This window comes from Elephas maximus, chromosome 10, assembly GCF_024166365.1.
Source record: "Elephas maximus indicus isolate mEleMax1 chromosome 10, mEleMax1 primary haplotype, whole genome shotgun sequence".
Lineage (NCBI taxonomy): Eukaryota > Metazoa > Chordata > Mammalia > Proboscidea > Elephantidae > Elephas > Elephas maximus.
In genome coordinates, this window is record NC_064828.1 from 30,040,252 (window position 1) to 30,058,924 (window position 18,673).

General features: G+C 39.7%; 1 protein-coding gene across 1 annotated transcript; it reads left to right on the plus strand.

Moving 5' to 3' along the window:
• Window positions 1-293: 293 nt before the first annotated feature.
• Window positions 294-10,058, plus strand: LOC126083615 (olfactory receptor 11H4-like). Its single transcript, XM_049897486.1, has 2 exons — window positions 294-369; window positions 9,019-10,058. Exons 1-2 carry the CDS (start codon window positions 294-296, stop codon window positions 10,056-10,058), a joined length of 1,116 nt encoding a protein of 371 aa, XP_049753443.1.
• Window positions 10,059-18,673: the final 8,615 nt, after the last annotated feature.

The following is an 18,673-nucleotide window of genomic DNA, read 5'->3' on the forward strand; positions in this document are numbered from 1 at the left end:
TCCATGGAGAGAAAATATTAGCCCCCCAACACATCATAAAAATAACTTTAAAATCTTAATATTTATCCAGGAAGGTTTTGATTTTTTTTTTTTAAGTCCATACAACGTTGGAAAGAGAAATCAATCAAATGATTTTCTTACGTGGTTTTCTATCACTTTTTCTTAAAAGCCATGTAACAATACGCCTCTTGTATTTTTCGCAGAATCTCCACATATCAATGCTGGACATACTAAGAGATTATGAATCAGTCTCTCAGAAATCTTAGCTCATCATCCTCATCAACAGTGTACAAATGGAGACTGGAAGTGTGATGGAGGCCATTAGTAAGAATATCCTCGTTAGTGTGCTATGTGATCCCCCTAAGCAAAGTGAGGGATACAACAAGAAAACCATTCAGAGAGCTTGACCTTGTTCCCTGAAGTTTGAGGGACACCAAGACTCTCCCTGGATTCTATCTGGAAAAAAAAGGTATAAATGCTATTGAGGAGCTGGCTCTGAGAGCAGAGCAGAGAGAGATGGGCTATAATGGGAGCAAACTGAACTCCATCAGTAATAGGACAAATATAGAATACCCACATTTGGCCTAGGTCGACCTCACGGAAGGTAAGCAATTTGGGCCATCCTGAAAGGGATCCTACCCAGAAGTACCATCTGTCAAAGTAAGGTAATGCCAAAAGAGAGTCTGGGTCACCAGAATCCAGGGATGAGAAAGAAGTCATAAGTACCCAGCCAGGGCAGCATTGTCCATATCAGGGAATTGCATTTGAGGCGGTCCCTCACCACCAAAAAAAAACACTCTGTGAGCAAAAACATTCAGACTTTTGCCACAGCTAGAAGCCAAAAGTGCCTGAATAGAGATATCACAGTCAGAGAAGAACTTTCCAGGCCTTACTTCTCCCTCACCCCAAACCTAAATAACCAGCAGCCGCCAAGCAACGTGAGAGAGGGGGAGTGGAAGGGTAGGTGGAAAGAAGGAAATCAACCCTAAGTCAGACCCTGTATGTGTGAATAAGTTTTAGTTTTGATAAAAATTAAAATTTTGATTTGGAACTTCCAATATATGGATAAGAAGAACATATATTAATACTAAGAGTTATCAGAAAAGCTGTCATATCTGCCCAAGATATTACTCAGAAGTAGAAACAAATAGGATCTCAGAAAATATTTGAAGTAGATATTATCAGTAAAGATAAAATTTCTGTCGATTTTCACCCTACCAAGCCCAAATCTGGTGGTATAGTGGTTAAGTGCTATGGTTGCTAACCAAAAGGTCAGCAGTTTGAATCCACCAGGCACTCCTTGGAAACTCTCTGGGGCAGTTCTACTCTGTCCTATAGGGTCGCTATGAGTCGGAATCAACTTGACAGCAACAGGTAAGGCCAAATCATCCAATAATATAGTTACAGATGAGAATATTTAAACATTCATGTAGCTTAAGAGAGTAAGAAAACCCTCACCTAGGGGATCCAGTGGTGTCTCCTCGGCATTCCTTGGGCAAACAGGAGAGCACTGCCCTTCAGGGTGACAGAAAGACCTTAAAAGGGTGGGAAAATACATCAGAAAACATGGTTAAGAAGTCACTAAAGACAAGCTTGGACTATCCATCACTGTTTTGCCTAAAGTCACTCCTAATGATTCAGTCATTCACCGGAACTCATTAGTTGAAAGAAGGACAGAAAATATTTTGTATAGAACTGAGTAACTTAAATGTATCCCACTACTGCAACTTTTAAATGTCAAATACGTAGCTTCTGTCAAACACCTATTCTTTCATTAAGATTCAACTCAGAAATCACTTCCACCAAAAAACCTTCCTAGCACTCCAGGCTGGACTTGTGTCTCTCCTTGGTGCATCAGAATACACTAAGTTCATATGCCAATCATTGTGCTATAGACTCTTTGAGGTGAGGCTATGTGTCTCTTCCCCTAGACTGTGAGCCCTTTGAGGACAGGACTGGTATCTTTTTATCCCAAGGATCTAGCATGATGCCTGACTCATGGTAAGCGCAAGAGAAAGAATCATTTGTACAATTGGATGAATGAGCTAGTTCTTGAATTAGTCCTCACCAGAATTAAATATATTTTAGTCAAAAAATCATTGATTGTTTAGATATTTTAAATACTTAATAATCTTGTCTGTTTTCAAACCCACATTATGAAATGTATCTGATTACAAAAGTACATGCTTCGTACTATTTATTATATGTATCTCTTCACAGCTAATTCTAGGGCCTTGGAACACTTTTTTTTGGAACACTTTATATAGCTACGGGGTGAAAAATTACTTTACCCAAAGAATTTGGCCTTTGTCTCTGATTCCTGGGAGGTGACCTCTGAACACTTAGACTTTCTTGAATGTTTGGAGTGTAAGTGCTTGAACCACACCTGAGAGTTTAAGTTAAGGAGGTGGCTCATGTTGAATGGGGGCTGGTCATCCCAGAAATACCCACCTGTGATATCAGTTAGACCTGTGGGGTGGGGAGGGGGACTGATATTGAATTCAGTGACATGGCCAATAATTCAATCAATCATGCCTATGTAATGAACCCCAATAAAAACTCTGGACACTGAAGCTCAAGTGAGCTTCCTAGTTGGTGGTGGTAGACATCAATGCACCAGGAGGGAAAACACATCCTTAGGACACAGAAGCTCTGTGTCAGGGACCCTCCTGGGCCTCATACTAGGCATCGCTTCTTCTGTATCCTTTTAATAAAACTGTATTCCTAAAAAAGATAGTAGTACATGTTTGTTACAAAATTTTCAAACAATACAAAAGAGTATGATGTTAAATGTAAAAAGCTCCCACCATCCTTCTACACAATCCCACTGCCTACAAATAACAAGTTTAGTAGCAGTTAGGCTTGTATGTATATACACGCCAACAAATGCATACATATGTAAAGGTTCAATTTTCTTTAAACTGATTATATTGTACAGACTATTCTGTAATTTTTTTTTTTAATTTCTCAACATTTTATGAGCTTCTTTGCAGGCCAATACAAATAGATATATGTCATTCTTTTTCACAGTTGAATAATGTCCTATAGTATGAACTAACCTTACTTATTTAAACATTCCCCTGTTGCTAGACACACATTGCTTTAAAGTGCTTCCTTCTCACAGAGATTTAAGCTATTAAAAGAAAAATTTCTTTGGTGACCTGCTCCCTTAAAGATTATAGCCTAGGAAGTACTATGGGGCAGTTCTACTCTGTCCTATAGGGTTGTTAGGAATCCAAGTCAACTCAAAGGCACATGACAACAACACTATTGGGGTAGGGAGAGAGAGGGACCAGAATCTCCTACTCCACTGGGATAAAGAACTGGGAAGGTTTTGGTTTTGTTTTTTTTTTACAGTGTGTATGCTACATTTTTTTTATTGTACTTCAGATGAAGGTTTACAAAGCAAACTAGTTTCTCATTAAACAATTAATACACATATTATTTTGTGACATTGGTTGCCAACCTCACAGCATGCCAACACACTCCCCTTCTGGACCTTGACCTAGGCTTCCCCATTAACAGCTTTCCTGTCTCCTCCTGCCTTCTTGTTCTTGCCTCTGGGCTAGTGTGTCCATTTAGTCTCATTTTGTTTTATGGGTGTGTCTAATCTTTGACTGGAGGTTGAACCTCAGGAGTAATTTCATTACTGAGCTATAAGGGTATCCGGGGCCCATACTCTCTGGGTTTCTCCAGTCTCTGTCTGACCATTAAGTCCAGTCTTATTGTGTGTGTGTGCATGAGTTGGAATTTTGTTCTACATTTTTCTCCAGCCCTGTCTGGGACCCTCTATTGTGATCCCTGTCAGAGCAGTCAACAGTGGTAGCTGGGCATCATCTAGTTGTGCTGGACTCAGTCTGGTGGAGGCTGTGGTACATGTGGCCTATTAGTCATTTGGACCAATATTTCATTTGTGTCTTTGATTTTCTTCATTCTCCCTTGCTCCAGCAGGGTGAGACCAGTGGAGCATCTTAGATAGCCCCTCACAAGCTTTTAAGACCCCAGAAGTTACTCAACAAAGTGAAGTGTAGAACATTTTCTTTATAAACTATGTTATGCCAATTGAGCAAGATGTTCAAGAACTAGGAAGCCTTCAAAAGAAAATTAAGAGGGATTGATCACTGGGAAGCGTAAGTGATTTATTAAGTTTTTGAGTAAGGCCATTTGGCCATTTTCTTATGATAAGGCCACCTGAATCCTGGGCACCTTCTTCTCTTGTTACCCATTGCCATCGAGTCGATTCCGACTCATAGCAACCCAATAAGACTTAGTAGAACTGCCCCATAGGGTTTCCAAGGAGCAGCTGGTGGATTCAAACTGCCTACCTTTTGCTTAGCAGCTGATCTCTTAACCACTGCATCACCAGGGCTCCTTCTCTAGTTAGGTGCCTGGAAATTATAAAGACTGAGGAAAAAAAAAAAAGAAGGTAAGGGAGATAAAGCAGGAAAAGACCCATCTTAAGTTTATCTGAAGTCCCTGGTGGTGCAAGCAGTTAACACAATGGGCTGCTAACCTTATGGTTGGCAGTTGGAATCCACCCACAGGTGCCTTGGAAGAAAGGCCTAACAATCTGCTTCCAAAACTTCAGCCACTGAAAACCCTGAGGAGCACAGTTCTACTCTGACACACATGGGGTCACCATGAGTTGGAGTAGACTTGACAACAACTGCTTTTAAAGCTTATTTAAAGAGGAGATCATGAAGTCAGTCTTGGTCAGTTGTTTGCAATGAACCATTCTCTAGAACACAAGAGTGGGGAAATTTCTTTAACCACCTCTGCTTTCCGAAATCATAAGGCTCAGGTAAAATTTAACTTTGTCATAACACACGTTAAAGTTTGAGAACCTTTGGCCTAGGCTGTCTTTGAATATCGATTTCATGAACAAGCTGGCCCAGGTTATAAGTGAAGATTTTCTCATTGCTCATCTCCATCACCTTTCCCCAGAAGTCATGTTTCAAAAAAGAAGTAGACTAAGAGGATCCTTGAAAGAAGCTGCAATTTTTTAGAAGAAAAACAAAAGCCAAAAGATAAAAAATGGAAGTAAATCCCTGCTCACATTTGCACTGATGTCAAATTCCCTACTGCAGAGCCCTGGTGAGCAGTGGTTAAGAGCTCGCTGTAGCCAAAAGGTCAGCAGTTCAAATTCGCCAGCCGCTCCTTGGAAAGCCTATGGGGCAGTTCTACTCTGTCCTATAGGTTGCTATGAGTCAGAATTTACTCCATAGCAATGGGTTTGGGTTTGGGTTTTTGGAGAGTGAACTCAGAGGGGAACCTGACAATTTGACTCAATTAGTCAATTAAATGGCTTCTGTATATGGACAATCATGGAATTCCTGCCACATCTATTATGTAATTATTCATTATCAGGTCACTCAAGGCAGTTCCTACCTAATACCAATCACCTGGTCATTACAGTGACTGAGTCCAGGAAAAATGAGTGGACTTAATTTTAAAGTGGCCAACAGAATACAGATTCCTGTTTCTCTGTGTTGTTGCACTCCATTTAAGATAGAGAGGAAGAATTTGTTCACAGATATCTCTCCGTTTCAGAGTTAGATTCACGAGCACAATTAACACTTAATTTCACTGATCTCCACAGAGGTGATTCCTTAATGGAATGCAATCTCTTTGCAATAAAACCCAAAATCAAACTAAATCGAATGCCATTGATTACAACTCATAGCGACCCTGTAGGATGAAATAGTACCTCCCCATAGGGTTTCCAAGGCTGTAATTTTTACAGAAGCAAACTACCACATATTTCTCTAGCAGGGTGGTCAGGTGGTTCCAGACACCCATCCTGCAGTTAGCAGCCAACTGCTTAACCACTGCACTACCAGGGCTCCTTTTACAATAGAAACCCTCCTGAATTTTATCTGGTATTTCCCCTGGCTTCTCTGTTTCCAGGAACCCTGGTGGCACACTGGTTAAAGCACTCGACTGCTGACTGAAAAGTCAATGGTTCAAAGCCACCAGCCACTCCACAGGGGAAGGATGTGTCAGTCTGCTTCCGTAAAGATTTACAGCTTTGGAAACCCTACGGGGAAGTTCTACCATGTCCTATAGGGTTGCTATAAGTTGCAATCAACACGATGGCAGTGAGTTTGGGGTTTAGTTCACTGTTTCTTTAACTCTAGCCACACCCTGGGATCTAGTCTACTAAAACCTCGGTAAGCCTCAAGGGTTGGAAAGAGGATGCACTCCAGGGGAAACTTGGAGCCACAGAGACCACCTGGGAAGAGACACAGGGTTTTACAGTAATCCCTGAGAGGAAACACAAATTTAAGCATCTCCACAGACTCCTAGAAAACAAGACTCTGGAGTCTCCAGAAGTAAAGGAGGTTCAATAATACACGAGGCCCTCAATTGGGGTTTTCCTCAATAGAGGCAGTGAGAAGGTGATGCTTGTTGCTGAAGTTATCTTCAAGCCCACTGTGTCTATCCCTCTCTGCAAGCTGAGCCAGGAAACCCAGCATTACATGTAAGAGAAAAGGAACAATTTCCACTCAACAACTATGGCTGTGATAGACTACCTGAAGAAAAAAACCAAATCCATTGCCATTGACTCGATTTCAAATCATAGTGACTGCATGTGTTACAGAGCAGAAATGCCCATAGGATTTTCTTGGCTGTAAACTTTACAGAAACAGATCACCAGGCCTTCCTTCTGTGGCACTGTTGGGTGAGTTCGAGCCACCAACCATTAGTAACTGAGAGGAAACCATTTGTGCAAACCTTTGTGATATTCTACAGAGTGCCTTTTACTACATAGATCTGATTATCACCGTTCTTCTGGAGAAACTCAAAGGAGGCAGTGTAAAAGTTCAATATGTGAATACAGGACACTTCTATTCACTAGGTGACCCTAGAAAAGTCATGTTCCCTCTCTGAGCTTCATCTGCAAAATGGTTAGAATAGATCATCTCACCATTTCTTCCAATTCTGTGATTTTATGATTACTAGGGATCAACTTTACAAAAAATAGCTCATTCTCTAGGAGTGATCAGGAGGCATGATTCTTCTCTCAGTCTACATGAGCTGACCACAGCATGTCAAGTGAGGAACATTTAGGAGGAGCCTATTTAATGAGGCAAGCACTCTTGGGGTGGGTGGACTGACTAATTGGTTGGTTTTTTGTAGGGGAAAGGAGTTATGAAAGAGCTGATCCTCTGGTTTTATAGCCCACTATAGAGTTATAGTGACAATAGAATCCCGAAAGCATGAGAAATAGTATGCTTGTGGCATAAAATGATGGATATTCCATTCTAATAACCTAACTATTCCCAGATAGTAATTTTGAAGGTCTTAGAGGGAAGGGTTTATGTAGAATTTTGCAAATTCATTCATTTCATCAAGGTTGAACCTGAAAATTGATGATTTGGGCTCTTCTGTTCAGCTCCCCTTACTTATCTGCACTACCACCAAAGGCTACAGCAAAAAAAAACCTGTTGCTAATAGATCAAAAAGACGGTACAATGGAAGAAAAGATGTAGTTGTCAGTGTAGAACTGACAGTGTCGTGAACTATTGGTCCTAGTCAGCAGGCATGGCTTCTTTCTCAGAACAAAGGATAGGAAGCTCAGATCCACTCTTCTGGTCCCTGGTTTACATCTGAGAGCTTGGACTTGGTTCCCAACCTGTAGCAGGGAAAGCAATTTATTTCTGCTTCATAAAAAACAATCTAGGAATCATCTATTGAGCAACTTATTCAGGGAGGATGGAAAACAAATGTGTTTCAAATTTATTATTGATTGGAAAATGAACAATTTTGTAACTTCTTTTTGTTCCTTTTTTATGCCTCCTTAAAAACAACCTCCAGTAGGGGAATAATAATGTTGGAATCCAGGTCTTCATTCTGAAGGATCTTTTTTCTTCTTTGCTTTTCAGAGTTTTTTCCCTTCCACTCCTGACAAAGTTGTGACTGGTGACCTCCAATACAGAAGGCAAGAGATCTGAATTTGACGAGAAAACAACATCAAAACAACCATTTACATTATTTTTGGTAAGAATCTTAATTCAGGCCTTTATGAATATTAATCAATAATAGATTAATCTGTTGTTTAAACACACATATTTTTGCATTTTGCTTGCTCAAGTCTTAAAATATATAAATGTGTTGCTACTGAAAAGTACATGCCTGTCCAAATATTTGGAAATGTCTTCTCCTCCCATTTAGAAAATGAAATAAATTCTACCAGATACAATTGCTACCCCACTTGTTCTCAGATCCCTTTAGCAAATTCTTTTATTGGTTTAATCACCTAAAAAGGCTCACTAAATAAACTAAACTTTTGTATTGAAAACACCATTTCCTTCATTTCCGCTAGGTAAACACCACCCAGTTATGAAAAATAAGATAGATCCTTTCTGCATAGTAAAAAACTTGAAAATAAACACTTGAGAAAGTTAGACATATTTGGAAAATAATATTCTCACTGGTCCTTATTTTGGAGCAAAGGTATTTGTTATGCTGGTATTTTGTTTGTTTTCTTGTTTTGTTTTTGCTTTTAGGTGCCACTGACATAGTTAGAGTAGTAAAAAGAAAATCCTTAAAGGAAAAATTGAAGAATAGCCTTAAGTCTTGGGTGTGGTGATGTCTGTGACAAATTAAACTATTCTGAAAGGCCAGTGTCCTGGTGTGGGTTTTATCTCCACATATCAGTCTACTAATTCTGTTCCCAAAGGCATAATTCAACCTCACACCAGCTGTCCTCAAAATATATGTTCTTCTTTGTGGGTGTTTGTTTTGTTTTGTTTTTAACAAGGTGGGCTAGATAAGAGAAAGTAGATGAGCTTGTGCATAAAGACCTCTTATCTACATTGGAAACACAAGTCAAAAGCAGAAAAGGTCTTATGCATCAAAAAGAAAAACACATCTGGTGATACCACTGCAGTGGAACGTTCTAGGTGCACTGGATTCTGCCAAAATAATATTGAGATTTAGAGCCACAATTAATTCAAAATAAGGTGGGATTGTTCCCAACCGGTCCTAGAATATGTCATGCATTTTCCATTATAGGTCAAGCTCCCTTCTCAGTAAAATCCGTGAGATACATAGGAAGCAGAGCAACTCGGATTAAACTCATTTCTTTTTTCTTCATAGGTTTAAGATCCACGAACAGGTCAGCAACACACATTGTGACTGAGTTTGTTCTCCTGGGATTCCCTGGTTGCTGGGAGATGCAGATTTTCCTCTTCTCATTGCTTTTGGTGGTTTATGTCTTGACCCTGCTGGGGACTGGAGCCATCATCTGTGCAGTGAGATGGCACCCACGACTCCACACCCCCATGTACTTTTTGCTGGGCAACTTTGCCTTCCTTGAGATCTGGTATGTTTCTTCCACAGTTCCCCACATGCTAGCCAACATTCTCTCCAAGACCAAGGCCATCCCATTTTCTGGTTGCTTCCTCCAGTTCTATTTCTTCTTTTCCCTGAGCACTACTGAATGTCTTTTCCTGGCAGTAATGGCTTATGATCGGTACCTGGCCATCTACCACCCACTGCACTACCCCACCATCATGGCCAGGAGGATCTGTGGCATGCTGGTGCCTCTCTGCTGGCTCATTGGATTCCTTGGCTACCCAATCCCAATTTTCTTCATCTCCCAACTTCCCTTTTGTGGTGCCAATGTCATCGATCACATCCTGTGTGACATGGACCCACTCATGGCTCTGTCCTGTGCCCCAGCCCCCATTACTGAATTTATTTTCTACACTCAGAGCTCCCTTGTCCTCTTTGTCACTATTACGTATATTATTCGATCCTATACTCTGCTGCTCAGAGCTGTTTTTCAGGTCCCCTCTGCAGCTGGCCAGCGGAAGGCCTTCTCCATATGTGGCTCTCATTTAGTTGTGGTGTCTCTTTTCTATGGGACAGTCATGGTAATGTATGTGAGTCCTACATATGGGGTCCCGACTTTGATGCAGAAGATCCTCACACTGGTATATTCAGTACTGACACCTCTCTTTAATCCCCTGACTTACAGTCTTCATAATAAGGACATGAAATTTGCCCTGAGAAATATCCTGGGAAGAATGAGAATAAGTCAAAATTCATGAGTCAAAGAAGTGCCATACTTCCAAGTTCTAATGAAGAACAAGGTGAAGATGTGCTCATTATCGCCATGGTCTTTTAATCCTCACTTTGTGGAGTTAGGGGCCAGATATTCTATCTGCTATGTCCAACTTTAAATACCTTTCCTGTACTGATCTACTTAAACCTTAACTCACTGGGCTTCAACACTGAGTAAAAATTTGTTAGTGTCTGTACTTATTGGAATGATACAACGCAATTGTTATCTGAGAGAAGTTAGCTTTTGGTATAACATCAGTTTTAGAGCAAACATAGTCACCTTTACTGAATAATTAAGGTGCAGTGACTTTAACCAGCCATGGGACATTTCTAAACCTTTAACGGACACTTGTTTCTTATACCTAGTCTAACAATATTATCTAATCACTGTCTCTTTCTATCAAAAGAAGGAAGAAAAAAAAAACTATGACCAGAAGAAACTATTTGAACAGATTTTCTTAGGGGTATAATTCCCTTGTCACAAGTTTGAAATAAAACTTTGACACATGCTAAACAGTAATTTGTTGCAGTTGCTCTAACACTTCTGTCAGTACACTTACCACATTAGGCTGTAATTTACTTATTCATATGTACGTCCCTTTGAGGGAGCTCTTTGAGGACAGGAATTGCCTTTTTCATTTCTGGATCCCCAACACAGGGAGAGACAGGAAAGCAGTGTTTGACACCCAGGAACTGGCCTAACACTGTCAGGTCCTGGTGTTGACAGGAGCTGGCCTGCCACCCACAGTTAGACAGGCAGAGTGTCCTCTGCTGAACATAAACAATTTCACACAACACCAGTCTCAGACAAGGCCACTCTGTGATCAGGATGGACCAAGACAAAATCAAGACCACTCCACAATCACTTCTGAGCAGAGTCCAAAACAAGAGCACTATCCAAATCACAAAAAAATGACCAAACATCTGCTTTTTCTGCCTCATATGAATGACTGCTTTCTCTTCACCAAGTATAGCTTTAACCCAACTTCATTGCTACTGCCTTACAGATAAAAATTAAGACGCCAAATCATAGAATTTTCCGCTACTTTCTGTCAGCATCCACAGAAAAAACTTACTTCCTTAAGCTCTCCCCAAAATCACCTAACAAAAACCCAAATCACATAATAACTACTCCCTAACACCCTGACATGCACCATGGTTTCTCATGGCATAGATTCTCCCTCATGATGACAAACCGATAAACCCAAATTCAACTTTGTTCGACCACAGGTATGATACGGTGATCTTTCATATGATGGAAATCAACAGTAGTTCAATACTCAGCATACAATAAGGGCTTAAATATGTTTATTGAATATTTTCTATCTCAATTTTTTTACTTACAAAAGTAATATGAGGTCGTCATAACAAATTAAAGCAATGTAAAAGTGTATAAAGATGGTGAATTTCCCTTTTCCGCTCGCATTCCCACCAATCCTTCTCTCTGCTACTCAGAGTCAACGTATCTAAATTCCTCTGTCTGGCCTTCATAATATGGCCCCAGTAAACCTATATTATTTGTTTCCCACTGCTTCCCAACACGAACCCTCAGGTTTAGGCAGGACAGTCACCTGACTCCTCTAATCGCTATCATCCCTGCACCTTGGCTCAGGCTGCTTTTTAGCCCACAGAGCCTCACCTCATCTTCTGCTCTGCCACTTGAGAAAGACACTTAACACTTACGATGCCTGGGGTCTTATTTTGTAAAATGGGTACAATTTATATCTTGTAAGAATTTCGTAAAGATTAAATGAGACAATTTATATAAGGACCAAAGCACAGAAAGAGACAGAAGACTCTCGGCACATGTTCGTTCCCCTCTCCTTCCTAACTTTCAAGCCTCAGATTAACCACAACTCCTCCTTGAGGGATTTTGTGTCTACAGATGACTGGCCTGGCTAGAGCTGAGGATTTGTGTTGGGAAGCACGGAAAACAAATAATACAGATTTTAAAAAACCGTTGCTCTCCAGTCAACTCTGACTTGTGGAGGCGCCATGTGTGTCAGGGTAGAACGGTGCTCCATATGTTTTTCAATGGTTGATTTTTTGGAAGTTAATCAGGAGAACATTGAGGTGTTTCTGGGTGTCCCCAAACTTCTCAACATTTTGGTTAGCGGCCAAGCACATTAACCTTTTGCACTATCCAGGGACTTCCAATATAGGCCATATTGTGAAGGATGATGATGAATGCCAGACAAAAGAATTTAGATATATTGACTCTGAGGAGGAGAGAGGAGGACAAATAAATTGGAAGAAGGGAGGAACAGAAGCCTAGGTAACCTCCTTCATGACCACAGGTATCCATGACATCCCAATCTGCCACCTGTTCTGTGTCAATAAATCATATCACCTCCACCTACATACCTCCTCCCAAATGTTCCCAGAAAAAGGAGTAACAAACACCAAACTACTACCACTGAGTTTTTTGAGGGATGAGTTTTTGGAACAATAGCTTTTCTTGGAGTGGCTGTGAGTCAGGAGCAGCCATGAGTCAGGAGCAGACTAGATAAAAGCTAACAACAACTTTTACAATGACTCTCAGAGTTACTAATCAGATATTGGACGAACAATTTCTGAAGATGGAGAATTGTGGTGAAACGTAAAACCCATGACAATGAGAATAGTTTTCTTCATTTTTTTCCAATTACTCTACGCCTCTCCCTAGCATTTCTCCACTTTTGCTTTATTAATTTTCTTAAAATTGTAGCCCTAGAAATTTTCCACCCTTGGAGGACCCAAGATGATTGTACCTAGTCGCCTGTGTTCTGCTGCCCTCTAGCGGTCACTATACTTCTATCGCTTGTGTAAGCATAACAGGAAAAACCTCAACCCACCCAAATGCAATGTGGAGAGGAATGCATTTGCTAATTGAATCTTTTAAGTAATTGACCAGTAAAAGCCTTTTTAAACTGAGTATTAAAATCGTTCCAAAGTATATTGGTCCTTTTTTGGACCTAGGTATATTGAAAATGGAGTACCTGGGTAGTGCAAATGGTTCACATGCTAGGCTGCCAACCTAAAGTTTGGAGGTACAAGTCCACCCAGAGGCACCTCAGGGGGAAAAAAAAAAAAAAAGGCTACTTCCAAAAAAAAAAAAAAAACCCACTGAAAATCCTATGGAGCACAATTCTACTCCCACGCACATAGAGGTCACCATAAATCAGAATTGAGTTGACGGCCACTGATTCATTGAAAATAATTTAACGTTTCATCCCACAAGAACTCAAGATGTTTAATGTGCTGGGACAACCAATGAACAGGCGGTCAGTTGATGAGGGTTCCAATCTAGTTCTACCACCAACTAGTAACGTGTCTTATAAGTCACTTCACATCTCTGGCCTCATCTTCTCTACCTGTAAAATAAGAAGCTTGAATGGAGCAATGTTTCTAGGTTCCCTATACTCATTCACTTTTCCCTCAAAATATTTGACCTATTTTTTATTTTTCATTGCCAACATGTATTCCGGTGAGCTAGAATAATATTTTGAGGTATTAACCAAAATTCTCCATGGTCCTTCCCATACCACATATTTTCTCATATTTTTACCCTCAATACTTTTAGAGCTAAAGTCATTGTCTCAGGAGAGGAATGGTGCCTTAGAAAACATGAAAATACTTTTAAATTTCAAAAGCTGAAGTCTTTAATTTGCAATAGCCCAGGCTTTTTAACTTTCAAAATTCTGAAAATTTATCCCATGAAAAAAATCGGGAATAAGAGATGAAAACCAATATGTATTGTAACACTAATTTCTGTAATGCCTAAAGCCCAAACTTGCTGTGGTTTGACACAACAGAAGTCTATTTCTCATTCACCTAACACTTAAAGCAGTTTTCTTCCACCAATTTCACACTGGAATTGATGTGCTATCTAAAAGAAGAGTCTTGCCATGAGTTTATGAGATGATATAACAGTTGAAAGTATGTAAATGACTCTTACTTGGAAGATTTACCAAAGTTATTAAGTTTTTAAATCTATCAAAACTCAATATTAAGAAAACAAACAACCAAATGAAAAACAGGAAAGATCTGAACAGACAGTTCACAAAAGATGATATACTAAGGGCAAATAAACACATGAAAACATTATATGTCATTAAAGAAATAAAAATTAAAACCACAATGAACCACCACTGCATGCCTATTAAAACAGCTAAAATCCAAAAACCTGACACTGCCAAATGCTGACAAGGATATGGAACGACCAGAACTGTCACTCATTGCTGGTTGGGATGCAAAATGTTACAGTTACTTTGGGAGAGCATTTGGCAGTTTCTTATAAAGCTAAATATAGACTTACCCTATGACCCATCAATCAAACTCCTACATATTTACCCAAGCAATCTGAAAACTTATGTCCACCAAAAAAAAATCTGTACATAAAAGTTTACTGCAGTTTTATTCACAGTCACTAAAAACTGAAAGCAGCTAAGATGCCACACTTGGATAAAGTGTGGTGCATCCATACAACGGAATATTATTATTCAGCAATAAAAATAAATGAGCTATTGAATCACACAACAACATGGTTCATCTTAAATGCATTGTAGAAACGAAAAGAAGATCCAAAAGACTACATACTGTATGATTCTATCCATACGAAATTCTACAAAAGGCAAAACTATAGGGATAGAAAACATAGTAGTGATTGCCAGGAGATGGGGGGAAGGGGTGTGGTTGACTACAAAAGGGACGTACAGGGGAACTTTTAGGTGAAGAAACTATTCTATATGGTTCTAGGGTGGGTGGTGGGTACATGAATTTATGCATTTGTCAAAGCTCATAGAAATGTAAAGCATGAAAAGTGAACTTTAATATATGCAACTAAAAAAAAAATGATCAACCAAGATGTGAGGGAATTCCGAGATGGAAGACAGTTTGTGACAAATAAATCTATCTGTATTATAACTGTGTGACATAACTGCACTCGGTGGGTAGGGTAAAAAAGGAGGAGCCTACCTAAGTAACTTTGGAAAATGGTATTTTGACTAGAAACTGTAAGGCTAAAGGCAAAACACCTACACACAGACACTCTACTGTAGCTGGTAAATTTGTTTTCACCGGACTGTGGGCTAACAATTCTGAAACTGTTTTACATGTATCCTGTGGCTGAACAAATAAGTAAATGAATAGTAGATGGTGAGAGCCACGGTTCTTACTCTCTTTATTAGTTTCCTATTGCTGCTATAACAAAGCACCACAGACTTAGTGCCTTAAAATAACATAAATGCATTATGTTACTGTTCTGGAAGTCAGAAGTCCAAAATCAGTCTCACCTGGAGAAAGTCAAGATGTCAACAGGGCTGGTTCAGCCTGGAGGCTCCAGAGGAAAATCTGTTTCCTTGCCTTTGCCAGTTTCTAGAGACTGCCTGCACTCCGTAGCTAGTGGCCCCTTCCTCCATCTTCGAATCTAGCAGCCAATCTCTTTCACGCTCCTCACTCATCACATCACCTTCTGTGTCTTTAACCTTCCTGCCTCCTTCTTAGAAGGAACCTTCTGATTACATTGGTCTGCTGAATATTCCAGTATAATCTCCCTATCACAATGCCCTTAGCTTAATCATATCTGCAAAGTTCCTTTGCCATTCAAAGTTAATATATTTATAGATTCTGGGGATTAGGACGTGACATCTTTGGGGGGCTGTTATTCAAATCTACTACACTGTCAAGGACCAAAGTTACAGCTAAGCAAGAAAGAAAGCCAAGAATGAACCCTGTGGAACTGATTAGAGACATCCAGTACGAATTCATGCTTAGCTTAATATAGATAGACAGATAGAAAGATAGATACATAGATAGATAGATAGATACATAGACACATAGATAGATACATAGATAGATAGATACATACACACATAGATTCATACATAGATAGATAGATACATAGATACGTGATAGATACATAGATACCTAGATGATGGATGGATGGACGGACGGACGGATGGATGGATAGATAGATTAGATAGACAGATAGAGAAAAAATTATACGTGTGTGTGTGTATATACATGATTTAGTGTGTATTTATATATTATGTAGCTCCTTTTACTGAAGGGGACTAGAAACAATGACACCCCAGTAGCAACAAACACTCCCAACACCCAGATCTTGATTTCTAAATATCATTCTCCAATAAAAGGTACCAGGGCTCCTTGGAGAAATGACAGATTCTAGGGCTGGGACAGGGAAAAGACAGATGACCCTGGAGCATCTTGTAGTACCAAAAAGTAAGAAATGTCCAAAAAACAAAAAGAATGGCAACATGTCAAATGGATATAAGAGCCAACCTGAAAGAGCTCTCAGTAGCCAAAACTGGAACAATTTAAATTAAAAAAAAATAAATAGCATAGTATTGTATTATAACCCAAAGTATAAAATAAATATACATGAATTCATACAGATATAAGTGACTGAATAAATAAACAAATGAGGGAGAAGAAACAAAATTTCCTTACAGAGGAAATCCAAATAGTATATGTAGATACTCCCCTCTCCAGGAGGTAGAGCTTAATCCCTTTCCTCCGAGGGTGGCCTAGACTGTGTGACACACCTCAAAGAACATGCTAGAAAAAGGGAAAAATAATAACTTTACAGTGGAGAAACCTGGCAAACACTCCATCAACCAAGTGATGGTTAGCATCACCAGTGATGTCATGTGGATGTCATGTAGCCGTGATATGATGCAATGAGGAGGACGTTTCACCTCTCTGGTACTCTTACCCCAAACCCAGAATCACAATCTAATCATGAGGGAAAACATCAAACCCATATTAGGTGTCTGCATGACACCTGGCCAGTATTCCTCAGGAGTATCAAGGTCATGAAAAACAAGGAAAGTCTTAGAAACTGTCACAGACCCAGAGAAGGCTAGAGAGACATGACATCTAAACACGATGTGGTACCCTAGATTAAGTCCTGGAATAGAAAATGTACGTTAATGCAAGAACTGATGAAACCCAAAATAATCTGGAGTTTAGTTAATAATGTAACAAGGTTGACTTCTGAGTTTTAACAGAGGTACAATGGAAATGTAAGATGGTAACAATGGAGGAAATTGCATAGGGCCATACGAAGGTTTTCTGGGGTATCTCTGAAATTTTTCTGTAAATCTAAGGTTATTCAAAAATAGAAAAATTTTATTTAAAAAAAAATGGTTAACCTAGTATTTCTGACCACCTGAATAAACTAGCTCAAAAATGCCAAGACCCACATGAAAACCTATCATTTGCTGACTATGTATATGGATTCAAAGAAAAGATTCAGCTTCAAAAGAAGGTTAAAAGTGGTTCACTAGTCATGCTTAGTTTTACTAGTTGAAACCTGACAAAGAGTTATTAAGACTAGAAGAGAAAAATCGGTGCATGTTTCAGGAAAATCTTATCTGTGTTTTCAAATACATGATATGAAAAAGTTTGATTTGATGTTAATGCAATGTTAAGTTTCCTCACAAGGATTTTTTTTAAATTGTACTGTAGATGAAGGTTTACAGAGCAAAAGAGTTTCTCGTTAAACAATATACATACTGTTTTGTGACATTGCTTGCCAACCCCATGGCATGTCAACCCTCTCCCCTTCTCGACTTTGGGTTCCCCATTAACAACTTTCCTGTCCCCTCCTGCCTTCTGGTCCTTGCCCCTGGGCTGGTGTGCCTCTTTAGTCTTGTTTTGTTTTATGGGCTTTCTGATCTTTGGCCTAAGAGTGAACCTCACAGTAGTTCCATTACTGAGTTAAAAAGGTGTTCAGAGGTCATACTCTCAAGATTTCCCCAGTCTTTGTCAGACCAGTAAGTCTGGTCTTGTGTGTGTGTGTGTGTGTGTGTGTGTGTGTATTAGAATTTTTTTTGTTTCCTTACTTTTTTTTATTTCTTCCTGTACATTATACCAAGAATTTTCTGACACCTCAACTTCATTTATCATGATCTACCATTGAGTCCAGCCTTAAATCAACGAACTGGACAAATAATTAGAACATCTTCCAGCTCTTCAAGCCAGTGCATTGATTTTGGGATCAATAATCTCCACCCGCATCAGTCAATTCAGCCCAAACTAAAGCTATGTTCCCCTTTGACCTGCGTTCTTTAGATTGTTGTCAATACTAATTAGCAAAAGCTGCATACATCTGACTGAAATCTCTCTAGTCTATGAAGGGAAACCATGGGGTGGCATGAGGGGACTTGGCCTTTGCTGATTATGAGATAGTGCCCTCCAGTGAGGTCATTTCAAGGCCTTTAAGTACGTTCATCAGATACTGGACAGTGGGCTGCTGGGCTGTCAAGGAAAGTTTGGGGACCTGAGTACTCCTAATCTCCTGAATCTTCTCCTGTACCTACATTCCTATTCTCAGGGTCCAACTCTTTCCCAATCAATTCGCTAACTTTCACATAAGTCATTTGGTGAGGCTGTGAAGTGATTGACATTGCAAATGGACAGGACAACCCACGTGACAGATTTTGTGGATTTTCCTTTTTTGGTTCTCTGTTCTGCAGCAAGGAGCCCTGGTGGAGCAGTGGTTAAAGAAATCTATTCCTAACCAAAATGTTGTCAGTTCAAAAGCGGTTCTGCAGGAGAAAGGTGTGGCAGTCTACTTTGTAGAGATTTATAGCCTTGA